Source organism: Anguilla anguilla, chromosome 1 (assembly GCF_013347855.1).
Source record: "Anguilla anguilla isolate fAngAng1 chromosome 1, fAngAng1.pri, whole genome shotgun sequence".
NCBI lineage: Eukaryota > Metazoa > Chordata > Actinopteri > Anguilliformes > Anguillidae > Anguilla > Anguilla anguilla.
Window position 1 is genome coordinate 19,322,499 of NC_049201.1, and position 14,217 is coordinate 19,336,715.

The window sequence follows — 14,217 nt, forward strand, 5'->3', positions numbered from 1 at the left end:
TTTGGCAGACACGTTTACGACCTACAATAACTGCATACCGAAGGTCATCGGAAATAAATACAAATACAGGTCAGATAAAATACATTCTGTCATAAAGCAGAAGCTAGGCATTGCCACAAACATCAATTGTAGTGGCTAAGTCTTAAGGCTGAGTCAGTAAAGCTAAGTCTTAAGACGCAATAAAAGATCTAAAACATCAAGTTCAAGATACAAGTGCTCCATGACAGTGCCAGAATTACAAGATGCAAGATACAAGTGCTTCCTATGCAAAAGTTTTGTAAAGTGTGCAGACTTGCTTGGGGTCAAAACCATAACAGTCTCAAGGTTCTGGTTGAACACAGATTCTTTTGGAGGCCATTTGGGCTGTTATATGTTTTCAGCTTCTTGCACCTTCTGTAAATATTTTGACGCAGTGGCTATATATTGTTTTGACCTGCTAAGCCAGTGTTTGGAATTCATTGCTTTGCTCAATCTTATCATGCACTTTGTGTATTCTGATTTTCAACTCCCATGCAGGGGATCATTTCAACAAGCCTTTTCCCAGATGGAAATTTCAGCTTGGCTTCAGCCAGTTTTCCAGAGCCAGCCGTTGGCATAAATGCTCTATGCGGTAGTCTGGTGCCACAACTATCCGTGGGCCACATAATTCAGGTTCTAATTTTTTTTTTTTTTTTTTGAAAGACATTTTCACAGGGTGCATTTTCAATGATGCTGTTCTGGCGCCGGTTTCCCGCTCCACAATCGCTGCTGACATGGCAACCCGGGTTGTCACGTTGTGCAATTATCAGGAACTGCGCCCCTAAACCATTAACACTTAATAAGTCCTTGAGCTGTGCCAGTACCACTGATAGCACAGCAGAATTTTATCACACGTCCATCTCCGGGTCCACAAATCTGGAACAGAAAAGTTTGACCCAGCAGAATAACTGCCCCTTCTTGTTTTGTATGCTCCGGTGGGAGTTCTATTAGCAGCTGTGAACCTTGCCCTGCTATTGTGTTCTTTAGAGCAGCTGTTCAGCATATCTTTCCCACAAGTTATCAACAAACAAATAAACAAATAAATGCATAAAACCTGCAAAACAAAGCTGTCCGTGCAACCTGCTGACTCATCTGTGACCTGACCGAACAGCATCTGTCCATGCCTGGTTATCCTGATGCTAGAGAACACAAACATTTCAGATTTGTTTGAACAGGTGATTTTGGTGACTTATGGTTGAAACAAGCAAGCAGGTCAAATGTGCTATCAACTGCACCCCCTCCTGCATCAGCACTGTACACCCAACAAGGTCTGACCGAACGACAGCATCACGCCACTTCTGTAACTACGCAACTGCCTAGGTCATCAGAGTGGCTAAGGGAGAAAGGCAGCATGGAGGAGGAAACACAGGCCTGCGAGAAACTGGAATTACAGGAATTCCTCATCGCACAGACGGTTCTGCATGGAAAAATACAGACTAAAAACATGCATGTAACCCCTCAGGAAAGGGTAACACCAACTTGCTCTGACATAGCATTGCATTCATCTAACTGACACTCTTATCCAGAGAGGCTCACAATGTAGATGTGCGTTCATCTGATTTAGAAGAGGAATAGTAGGAGAGAAGGGCAGGATGACATGCAGCATGCCTCCCCAGTGTGCAAGCAGTAGGCAAGCTGTTTCTTGTATACTCAGTGTCGGATGGAGTCATATTACTAGATAAACCAACTACATACAATTGCTTCCATGGCACATTACTGTCAGTCCAGCACCACATGTGTTACTGAAGCAGGATCAACTTTGACCTACTGAAAAACTCAACACTCTTTTAAGTTTCAGAATGTGTAACAGCAATAGATTGAGATTTATATGAAAGATCAGCACTAGGTGATAAAAAAAGTGAAATAAACAGTATACCTTCTTATGTTTTTTGTTTTTTTTTTTTACTTGAAATGCTTTGAGAGATTATGGGGGAAATGAATAAAGACTGCTTCCAAGAAAGAGCTTACTAACCATCTTTAATTACATTATTTAATTAATCATAATTTCACCAAAACAGCAACCTGCTGGCTTTTTCAATTTATTTTTCCCTGATTAAAGTTTCAGTCTAAAGAACACGGTTGCCAGAAAGAGATGGATCAGGATGACTACCCACAGAGTATTACCGTCTACCGTACATAGTTGACATGCGTTAACACATATAGTGGCAGCTCCAACGCTCAAACAAAATTTCAATTCCCTTGAAGGGTTAACTAAAAAAGAAATGTACTAAAAACTTCCTTGCCTTCGAGGGGGAAAAAGTGAATTGGATCACACTGGTAAAAACAACACTGAGAGAACCCCAACAAGAAAGAGCAATGCAGTGTGTGAGAGTGTGTTTAGAGCTGGAACAGTATGGCTGTGTGCAAGAGGTCAAATGTCTGTGGTATTTCACACATGGTTTGACTCAAGTTCTCAGGCCAATGTGACCCCTTGCAGCTGAGTGCCACTTCCCTGACTCTCAGAAGGGAACTACAGGACTCCCTCCCACAGAAAAGTCTGGAGGAAATTGCCAAAGCCTTTAGTTGGTATTTTCTCATAAATCTTGCACAGCGTCGCGCTGAAGGCGGTGCCAAAGGAACACAATAACAGCCCCCACAGGGCTACAAAGCAACTCTTATTATTATAAATATACAAAAAACATCCTTTCCATTTGGCATAAAAGCGAAGGAGGTGGATGTAAAAAAAAAAAAAAATTTTAAAAGCAAGGGTCATAATGAGCGGAATGCAGTGTTTGTTGACCTTGAAGAGTGAAGAGGTCAATACTGAGGATAAGAAAACACAGATAGGAACTTCCACACCAATTGGAATAGGACACTTAACTACAGGGAAGTGAGGGCTCTACAATTATGAATAATCTATGACTCCGCTTACAGTATAATATCACTGATATTTCATTCAGTGAAGAGACACACTGCTTAATGGGCCAAATGCTGAAAAATGCTCTCTCTCCCATTGTAGTGGGAGACAATGCTGTCTCTCCCGTTGTATTATTTATGCTACAAGCGCACCTACTTGACGGATCATGTTCAGGATCAATTTTCAGGAAGTAGTATGGCTACACACTCCAAGATGCAGACGTACAGAGAACTGAAATAATGCAGAGCTGCAGTTTCTGTCCATCCCACAACAATGGAAGAGTGACAAGTGTGACAGACTCATACATTTAAATTCAGGCACTTTGCAGTTAGAATGCTCATTGCCAGAGCAACTTACATACATATCTAGGCAATGAACAGTGCTGATGCTAAGTCTTCAGGGTCACAACAAAGCTTAGCAGCGAATGCATCTCAAATACAATGTCATATTATTAAAGGGAAACTGGGTTAGGAGATATAGGATAACTGGTCGGGCTAGTAAACCAATTTGAAATGTGCAGCATTAGGTGATCCAATGTGGTTAAAACAGGCAGCAGAAGATAGGTACTGAAGCAGCAGCCCTGATCATAGAGGGGTGGGTGCACATTTCAACACAGGACAGAGGGGTCAGGACAGAGAAGTTCCTCCTACATGTAACCTATTTCCGCAGGGGACAGTATGTGCCAGTGAATGTGGGAGAGAGTGCCCTGCCAGGACGTAAGGTCTGAAAAACAGATTGGAAGTAACAGGGTGCTGCAGCACGGGCCAGGACCGGAGAGGTGTATTTTTCCAGGCTGATGCTGGCAGCCGGTGAATGGAGATGAGGAAGGTGTGTGGCATGCATGTGTTTTGGGTGACTGCAGATGAGACGAAGAGTTGCATCCTGAACAAGCTGGGAAACAAGCGAGGCAAGTGCACTAACCCAGTCAGGATAGCTCAAGGGCCTCAGTAATGAGATGGGTAGCACATGAAGTGAGGAAAAGATGATTTTGCATTCTGTATGAAAAATTGGCAGCCAAGTTTATGTTAAGATATTCTCAGTGAAAGACTGCCAGCGGTGTTAACCAGGACTACGCCAAGAATTTTTGTCTGGAGTGCGGACACCACCGTGTCACCAAATGTAATGAAAAGGTCCTTGGGGGGGGGGGGGGGTGTAGTTGGTAGGTAAAAATTCCAGCAAGGACTTCAAGATGCCCAATGATGAACCAGCTCAAGATATCATTAAGACAGGCCGAGGCAGGAGAAGCCACCTCAAGATGTTATAGAGCCAAAAGATTTAGTGTACAAAGAAAATAACAGCAGGGGAGAGCAGATCCCTAAGGGAATCCTCTGTTAAGGCCTTGGGACTTTGAGACAGAGCCCTTCCTGGTAACCTGGGAGATAGGAGCAGTCGATAAGGTATGAGGATAACCCATTTGAGAGTTATCCACTAAGAAGAAATACCGCGCGCAGTTAATAATGCTTGTTGCATAATGGATGCAAACACTATCTGTGCCTTATTTACAACTGATTTACTAAAGTTTTGATTTAAATCAAGTAGCCACACAATCACAGCCACGGCTAGTTAGTGAGTGCAGTTTGCGAGGACAATGTCACGTTTAGTTGCAAAACATGCCAGCAGATCACCCTTGATTAGAGCGCAGTCCACTAGTCTCATCATCTGTGCTGCATTCATTTACATTTCAGGCTGTGCCTTGTCTCAGTTGTATGGGTACAATTATGTTTAACTCAAAAACAGGTCTTGGTGCCAAAAGGACCAATGAAGCGAAAGGCTGGTTTTGCTCACAGCCGTTTTTGAAGTCGAGCAAGCGCCGATTTAATAACATTTCTTGGAAATTTTTCTGTCAATTTACAAGGAGGTCATTTTAATTGGTGGGCAAATAACAGTGCAAGAATAATAATGGTTATAAAAAAACATTGAGCCACAGACAAGGTTAGTTGAATGACTAACGAATAGAACTCTTCAATTTTTCTTGGAACAAGTTACTGTTTCAGTTCATATACTTGGACCATTTCCAATGAATGTTGATATACAAAGAGCACAGTTATTTGAGTTCCCTACATACAATGAAATAAGCATAGAAAGCAGAAACCAAAAAACTATTCACATGGGGGAGGTGCAAAATCATCTCTGGCTTCAGGCAATTCTAATTCTTCGTGACTCAACCTGTACTGTTGAATAATTTCTGTCTTTGTTAAAATGTATAGTCATACTTGCATGAAGATTTGCAGTTTTGCCAGGTTTCAGGGCTTCTGAAAAAACCACGCTCAAAACCACGCTTGTGTGGCAATTTGCAATCTTGTAATTTTGCCACATCCTGTATTTGGATGCATTATGAAATTGAGCCAAATCTACATAATATAATGCTAAATTTATGTGCAAAACTATGTTTGTGTACACAGTTTAAATAGGCAAGACCCAGACAGTGCACATACATCATTTTTTTTCAGATACTTATGATGGTTTAAGATGTGCAAGAGCACTGCAGTCATTTTTCCCACAAATTTCAAAGACTACACGCTCCTTTCCCTCCCTGCAGTTGAAAGTGTGCAGTTAGAGGAAATGCAAAACAAAAACCCAGAGTCCCATGCATATCCTACACCCGTGGTGGGGTGCGTGGCAAGTTTCCCAAGGATCTTACATCCAAATGCCATTTTAGCTCAAACCGAACAGGTCTGTGCACTAGTCTGGAAAGCCCTGCGCTCATTCCTTACTTACTTTACTGACATTTAGCCGACAATCTTCTCCAAAGTGACTTACGATGCAAACACGAGTGCAAAGATCAGAGATTGGAATGCAGTAATTTCCTAGAAGGGAAAGTATTGTCAAGACAGACAGGACAATAAGTACAGACTCAACCGACAGCTTGTCAACTACCCTACTGAACATTTAACCAACAATACAAACAAAACCAAAACTACTCTAGAGAACATTAAACTATATTAAATGAACAAAAGCAAAGAACCACGGGCTCTGAAAACAAAAAAGTTATACCTAATCATGTGTTAGGGCTAGGTATAAGTGCCGGAGAGGGCTGCTGTGAAGGAAGAGAGGTGCAGACTGAAGAGGTGGGACTCCAGGCTGCTTCGGAGGGGGGCCACCGTCGCTGCTGCTCTGACTGCCATGGCAATCTTGCTCCACCACTGAGGGGCCAGAGCAGAGAGGAAACTTGACAAGGAAGTGCAGGGTCAGGGAGGGGGAGAAGCCAGAGGTTGCATAACCGAGGGGGTCTGGATGGTGCCGTTCACGAGCCCATGTGAATTCACCATGACGATAACAGTCCTTTTAAAAGTTCATTTAGGAGGTGGCAGCTTTAAAATGAGTTATGCCTGTTGCCCCACCATTTTCCTAACTAAAGATGAAGAAACCATACTATGAATAACTCCTCTAACGTCCCCTTGCGTCTTAATTATTTTGCTGTATAATTCCTTCATCTTCTGCATTTTTACTTTTCCCAGACCCACCTGTCGCATGTGTACATTGCCATGCAACAAGCCTCATGTGTGTTGTGAAGACTCAAAAATAAACATTGTAATTTACAACTTGACCTTGGTGCCAGACGTATTTATAGATTCTGGGTGAGCGACATGATTCTGTCAACATCATTCCAGAAATCCTTTTGGAATTTAATTTAAAAAATACAAATATAGAAGTATTACAATGTTTATTTAATATTTCCTTTCCCCAATAGAAGTGCAAATGATATTTGACATAAAAACATTTTAGATTTTGTCTACTAAACTACTTGCTTAACTAGAGGGCTAAAAAGTGAATAAATTCAAATAAGAAAATTTAGGCCTAATATTTCATATTCAGATACGCAGTGTGGTTATCTTATATTTATTTAAACTTTCAATTTAGCACTGCAGTCCATTATCTTACAAAACATGTCTGTATGTCTAACAATAAATTAATCAGGACAAACTTCTACAATTTAACTTTTGTAAACATTTTGCACTTTGGTTTCTATCCGGGGGTGTCCAACACTGGCCTAGTTGTTTTGGTTAAAAGTACGATTAGATTTTATGTATTACCATGACATTAAGTACTGCAATCATCAAGACACAATTACCTTTAAAATGACTACAATATCCATTTGAAATGATGCCAATTAAACCAATGTAAATAATAACTGTCAGTAGTACAGACACGTGTTGGCAGTTAAAGTCCAAACCTTAGCAGTATGCAGTGTACTTTAACAGTAACGTTTACACATATAGCCATTTCTTTTTGGAAATCATCTGAGAAAATAATTAGCTTAATTCACAAGCTTAAGCCAAAACATGCAGATGCACTGCAGTACTAAGTGAATAGCACATAGCATATAAAATACTCCCCAAAGAGTATACTGGAAATGCATCATTACCCTAATCAGCTAGTAGGTCAGAGTAGGACAGGTGATCCCACTAGCTGCTTCAGGGACCCTCAAAGAAAGGGTCCAGGATAGAAAAGAGAAACAGGGACTCACCTCCTAAAACTGACTATCCCAGAAGGAAAAGGCTTGAACCACAAACAGGAAGTTTGGGTTTCAGCAGATGTGCACATGACTACAGACAAGTTAATTTTCAAGATCACAAAATGAGAACAGGAACCAAAAACATACATGCGCACACACACACACACACACATACACACACACACACCAAGCTGGCCAGAATTCAAACTGGCAAACTTGATTCCGAGACACACCTGATTCCCCAGGACCCCAATGGAGCAGGCTGTAGAAACCTCTTGCTGCCCAAACCACAGGGAGGCCAGGCGGGAAGGGATCCCCAGGATGAAGACAGTGGCCACTGAGCACACAAACTGCCCAAAGAAGGTGACAGCAAAGAGGTCTGGATGGGCAGTGCCCGTCTTAATCCAGGCCCCGATGCAGTTGAAGGCAGAGCCCACCACTACCACGTCACGGATCCCCCGGTTGTCCAGGAACCACATCACAGGGAGGATAAACGGGATGTACGTCAGCATGTAGATCATGGAGAGCCAGTCGATGGCGAAAGTGTCAATGTTGTAGAAGTGCATGAAGATGTTGCTGATGATGCCATACTGGAGCCACATGAAGGCATTGCTCATGGAGTAGGTGCTGAAGAGGAAGAGCATGACCCACCGCCTCTTGTACAGCTTGATCTCCGAACGGGAGACTAACTCTGCAGTGTCGGCGGCTGCCGGGTCCATGTTCATTCGAGAGTCATCAGACTGGGACAGCTCTCTCATGTTCCCCTGCTCTCCCAGGATAGCTGGCTGATCCACCCCTTTCTCAGACTTCAAGGGACTGTCACCCCAGTGCTGCACTCCTTTCTCCATGCTCATGTTTCCACCGATGCCCTTGCCCTTCACTTGGTTCTTTCGCACTGTTTAGCAACTGGAGGAAAAACAGAAATTCTCCTTGGTAGGCTGCGTGCTCTCTACCTGAACAGGTGCACTTCTGGTTATTTGCACCGTTTTCTCACACTCTAACCGACAACCAATCTGTGTTAAATGTTAAAAATAATTTGGCAAAAATCCTGACTCTACGGTGATGACTTCAGCCTATATAGTCTGTTTTCTTCAGCACAGTTTTTTTTTACTGGGAACAGCTACTGCTGCCTTCTTGGAGAATGTGTAATCGGGTTGCAGTTTAAATATAGAGAGTGGTGCTGGACAGCAATTGCATTGCGCGACCCATTCATGCCTGGTTAACTCTGCCAGCTCTGAAGGTTTCTGCCGTGTTCCAGTATTTATCACATTCAGCCCTCCTGTCATGTGATCTTAATCTTTTTGTAATTTTCCTCTTGCAAACTTAACTCCTCCTTCCAAACGTCCTAGAATGTGGTTTATGCAGTTCCCTACAGCTGTAAAAAAAAAAAAAAAATTGCTGCTGCTCTATGCTGTAATTGCAACTCCTACATGAAGCCTCACCCGACTGAATTTTCTTAGAAATGTGTTTTGCTTTGCTTTTCAAAGGGACGTTTAATTATGTTATGGTATCCACTCTCTGGGGATGTCACGGGTCGATACAGTGCAGGCACAGAGGGAAGCTTGTACTAGAGACGAGTCTGTCTCTTGTCAACAACAAGAGCTGTTGTTTCTTTTTCTAAAGAATGGCCATTTTAATGCTAGTGCCTGAATGACGGCGCAGACGGACATCTGGAAGCATTTTAGAAGGTAGAATCGAAACTAAAGTCTTGGATGGGCGGCCCTCCTTTGATCCTTCCATTTCATCAATGTTCTGTTGTTTATCTGAGATGGAGTTTTATTAAAACTATTTATTCTAATATTTCATTCTACAAATATATTGTGCCATTAACAATTCAAAAAAGTTGAAATTTTAGTTTGGAGGATTTGATTTGGTAAACTTATTTTGTCCAAAATCCGTCCTCCTCACATCTAATCTACGGTGAGCTCTGTTGCACAAATTATGTAAGACCTCATCAAAGTTGTAAATTTTAACAATCCTAAGGGTTAACTAGGTGTGCAATACAGTGACTGCAGAGTAGTCGTTACTATAGAGTAGTACTACAGAGTATAGTAGGTTACTATACAGGGTTGGAGTCCTGATCTATGTGGTCACTTCAGGCACTACGATCTTTACTTCACTCTAGTGTGTTTCTTTTGCACCTCTGCACCTTGAACTAATGCACTTGTTGTACGTCGCTCTGGATAAGAGCGTCTGCTAAATGCCTGTAATGTAATGTAATGTACTCCATTCTCTGCCTAGTTCAACAAATCAAGATTAAAGAGCAGAAGCCGTTTTTTTCTACACTCCAAAACATTCTTTCCTAAAAACCCTATAAAGATTAGGCTAACAGCCTTAACTTCATACTTAACATCTATCAAGATGTTAATTTGATTACAAGAATGTTTTGGTATCAAATAAATAATGCCTGATTGCAATTCTGTTGCTGAGTAAAGATACGCATGAAACTAACATGTAGATAAGGTAACTCACCCCGCCCTTCTCACGCTCCTCGCATTATGCACAATGCTTTTTTTTTTTATTCAAATAAACTTCATTTTCAAATCAAATTTTTAAAACAGGTTTGCAAACCCTTCTGTCATGACACAAATTTTTAAAAACAATGCAGTGTATTGGTTTTCCATATAAAGTCATACACTGTTACCCTGGGGTTGCCTTTATTCACCCTACTGTTTGACAGAGTTATAGACGTGCCAAGTCACTGTGCATACACTATAAATAGAAGTTACCAATGCCTGATCGCATTACATCTGTCTGAGTGAAAGGTATCAGGGGTATCAGGCAGGGTAAACCCAGCCTTTGACTCAGTGACTAGGAATGCATTCCAAATGTTAACTCAATAAACAGCCACAATTAAGAATAATTATCGGAGCATTCAGTAGCCCTAACACTTCAGCACATCGCTGGTATCACTGCAGCAGTGTTAGCAAAGGATCCAAAATGAAAGCCACATTAATACAATTGTGTGTACAAAAGTTTTCTCTGGGGCAAAAGGACTTATCTATACTACATGACATAGATACAAACGTTTTAAAATGTGTGGAATAAAAACAGACAATCTCAAGGATACGAATAGTCTGAACAAAGGCTACCATCCAAAGGACATTTGCGGTATATATAAGGAGGTGGACTCTGAAAAACATCTTTGTCTGCCTGTTCCCCATCTGATCAGTTTGTACTGAATCAGGCTTTTGCTATCTTACCTTGGCTGTCAGTATCTCCCCATTCCTCGGAATATCCCTCAACAGCCGCTAACAAATTCAGCGGGACGGCACATTCAAGAGCTGAAAACGTTCACAGGACTCTGAGGTACTGTGGCCACTGAATGCGCCCAAGCTTATTTGAACAGGAAAGTTAAATCAAAGACAGTTTGCCATTTATCATGTCTAGACTAGGAATGGGAGTTTGGATGATTTTCAGGGCTCAAGACCTAGAGAGTTTTTCACTCACATACTTGTTTGCATTTGGAAAGTTCCTAGCAACTGTTTAACTAAAAAGAAATTGTCTGTAAGTAAGCTGTAAAGGTGCCTATTTGTGTTTGTCTTGCATTGTTATTTAATACACTGAATCCGTCACTGTATTAAGAAATGCATTCAAACTAATTTTACTGTCCACAAAAAATGACCTTGGTTTCATTTCCTATTTAATGCTAATTTTTTATGCTAAAACTCATGCTTTGAATGTCATACAAATACAATTTCCAATTCTGGGAAAAGAGAAGAAAAAATGAGCAGTGGTGTACGGAAGGACATTTGCTATTCAAGTAATTGAACAGTGTTATCTTGTTACTGAGGAAAGATGTTTCCTTATCACTTACATGTAAAAATCTATGTTCAACTTCCAAACATCATATTTCTATGACTGAATGAAAATTGTGCTGTGAAAAATAATTGTCAAAATTTCATTTTAAACGGTTCTTGCAGAAACCAGAAAGTTAACCTGTTCTCACAATAGCATTTTTCATTCTAAATTTGTGAGTGAGAAAGAGCTGTCTCCAAGAGAAGAATGGGCTGAACCAGTGACGCCTGCCGGATTCTCTTCCCAGGTACGCAGCTGAACGCAGAGCTGCGCACAGAGCATACCTGAACAGCCTCCAGGGTGTTTTTTTTTATTAAATAACAAATACAGGTTTCAGACTGGGAACTGGAAACACACAAAACTGGGCAGCTGAGTTTCAAATAAAATTACCCAGCTGTCATTTTTTTTTAATTGCAAACTCTTCTGCTAAAAACAATGTTACGTTTTCTATCGCATACCTCCGGACGGAATCCTGCAGGCGCCACTGGGCTGAAAATATGCTACCAACATGCAAAACAGGTCTCAGGTTGTACCTTCCGGCAGGTACCTCAGGTTGTACCTTTCATCAGGTAATTTTCCTTTTTCACCACCCTATTTGATAACCTTATGAGATGCTGAAACAGATGTCGAGGATCTGATAAGCAATACTTCAAATGCTGGGAATTCAAAATATAGGCTTTGGCCTCATTATGGTGAGTGCACGTAAATCAAGTCCCGAACAAAACATGCTCTACAGTAAATGGCTTTCTTACCTGAAACTGATAACAGTGAAATGAAGTCAAATACAAATGTGTTTAGTTGCACATTGGTATACTTTCTGCAAACAAATGTACAATTAATCAGCTTCCTTGTTATCCACTTCGCCCTTATCGAATGTAATGGTATTGTGTGTTCCATTCATTCTTTCAAATAAAAGCTCTGCATAGAATGCATGGCCCTGAGAAAAAGACAGATACATACTGCAGTTGATATGCCAGTGATATGGTCAGTCAATTGCCAAAGTTTATTAAACTGGCAATAATACTATTAATTATTCCCAGTTTAATATTTATGTAATGTTTTGTATGTGTCAGCAGGAACTGGTCCAAATCAAAAGATAAAAATAGTTTGGGCTCCTTTTATTCACATACCATCCTATCTGGTGGCTGTACTGTCCTTAGGACACCACCACTCTGTTTGGTGAGTATTAATAGAGGCAGAAGTCATCTGAGATGCATTCGGTGCACGAAACAGCTTTAAAACTGAAACCGTGCTAAACTGATGGACAAATTGCTAAATTCTCTCTCTATGGTAGAGTTTGCACTTGTTTAATTCACAACATGGCAAAACCTGCTCTTGCTGAGAAATACAAAAACAACAGCACAACACAGGACCCATCAAACCACTGTTCTGCTTCTACTAGAGTGTGTTATATAATGCAGCGGCTACAGTGTGGGAAATGTACTTCTAGTTTAACACATAATTGAGGATGATGCAAATTAGTGTGCATTAGTTTATAGTGTACATGAATATCTTCATCCCTGTTCCCAATCTGAAAAATAAAAAAACACCCAGCATCGCAGACATGGACAAGCTGCCCTGTGTCTGCCTTGTGTGCAAGGCCTTGATGCAAATATGCACTGTTCGGACTTCTGTCAAGTCTTCTGTTGTATATCAAGCACCTCATATTCATATCATGTTACTGGTCCATTTCTTCTATATACAGCATAAATATGAAATGCGTATATGCTTTTCCATGTAGCTGTGATTATAAGACAATAACTAGTGTGCTAGTGTGCCCCCTTATTCCTCTCATTCTGTGCTCTTTATCTTTGAGCAATTTACAATGTCGGAGGTATTGGTGTGATGCCAGCTTTAGCAGCTCAATTTGTGGTCTATTTAACACCATTTGTCGTGTCTACGGCATATGGAGGCCCTGGTATCATGGACAGTTTGATCAACAACTTTGTATGGCTGTTCTCTTCTGTTCAGTTTGTATTTAATCTGCTTGTTACCTTGATCACATCTCCTGATTCCATGGCATACCCGACAATTGCCGACAGTTTTTGGTGAACTGCACATTCAAGAGCAAAATGCCCACAGGACTCTGAGATATTGTGTCTACAAAATATATCCTAGTTTATTTTAAACAGAGAAAGATAAATCCAGCACGATTTTCCATGTACCAAAACTGACCTCAGTTCCCCCGTGTACTACTATCCATCTGCAAGTACTGCCTGAGATGCCGATGTGTTGCCCCATAAATTATTCATGACAGATATAGCTGGCTTGGATTTGGCATGCCCCCACTGCAAACAATGTGTGTTTAAATTGGTTGAACATTTTTAACACCTTTTCAACACTTATTAAACATGGTCAACTCAATACCTGAGGACTGGCCATTGTGACCTGAGGTGCTATTATATAAATTTAAAATGTAAAATGAGAGCATTGTCCTAGTAGCACAGCTGCTGGTTCAAACTGCCTAACAGAACTGTATTTGACATTCTTCTTCAATTTAAAGGACTGAATTAGACCTGCCCTGGGTATTACTGTCTAGTAAACCAATTATTCCACACTCAACAAACTGTAAATTTAGTGTCCTACAGGACAGACATATTAGGCTACACTAACAACACAGCTTCAAGGAGTCCTCTCATGGAGAGGAGTGAGAAAATAGAACTCGGAAACAGATGTATTGAATGTTGAATACATAGCTATACTAAGGCTTTCCTTTTTACATATTAGACAAAGCCACATGTAAGCAGCCCAGCAACAGATGAACAATAAAACCATTCATAAATCAATTATGAAAAGTTATTTTTTTTAATTGGGTTTTTAGGGTGGGTTTACAAGGTGGGATTTTAGCCTAAATGAAATCATAAAATCGCCTACACTGTTGTGTAGCCCATAGTCAGAGACTAATGAAATGTGCGACTTAATCTTATGAACATAACAATATTTAAGTATATTTCCATAATCGGTCAGCTAATTAAATCATAATAATATATTAGATAACCTTGAAATCACATTCTTTGTCAAAAGATCTGTTTTCACTTTTCATTAGCCTAGTCTCTTTAACCACGTAAATATAGCTAATATGTTATCA

The 14,217-nt window shown here is 40.7% G+C and overlaps 1 protein-coding gene across 9 annotated transcripts in view; it reads right to left on the bottom strand.

Moving 5' to 3' along the window:
* Positions 1 to 14,217, bottom strand: part of flvcr2a (FLVCR heme transporter 2a) — a 44,429-nt gene that overhangs the window by 23,301 nt on the left and 6,911 nt on the right. For 8 of the 9 annotated variants that reach the window (XR_004764896.1, XR_004764895.1, XM_035414769.1 and 5 more), the window contains one exon: positions 7,565 to 8,237. The exons of the other annotated variant lie outside the window; for it this stretch is intronic. Coding sequence is in view for 6 of the 8 variants with exons in the window: in XM_035414769.1 (XP_035270660.1) it covers positions 7,565 to 8,185 (621 nt within the window). In the remaining 2 variants the exon portion in view is untranslated. The remainder of the gene's footprint in view (positions 1 to 7,564; positions 8,238 to 14,217) is intronic. 9 annotated transcript variants of the gene reach the window in all.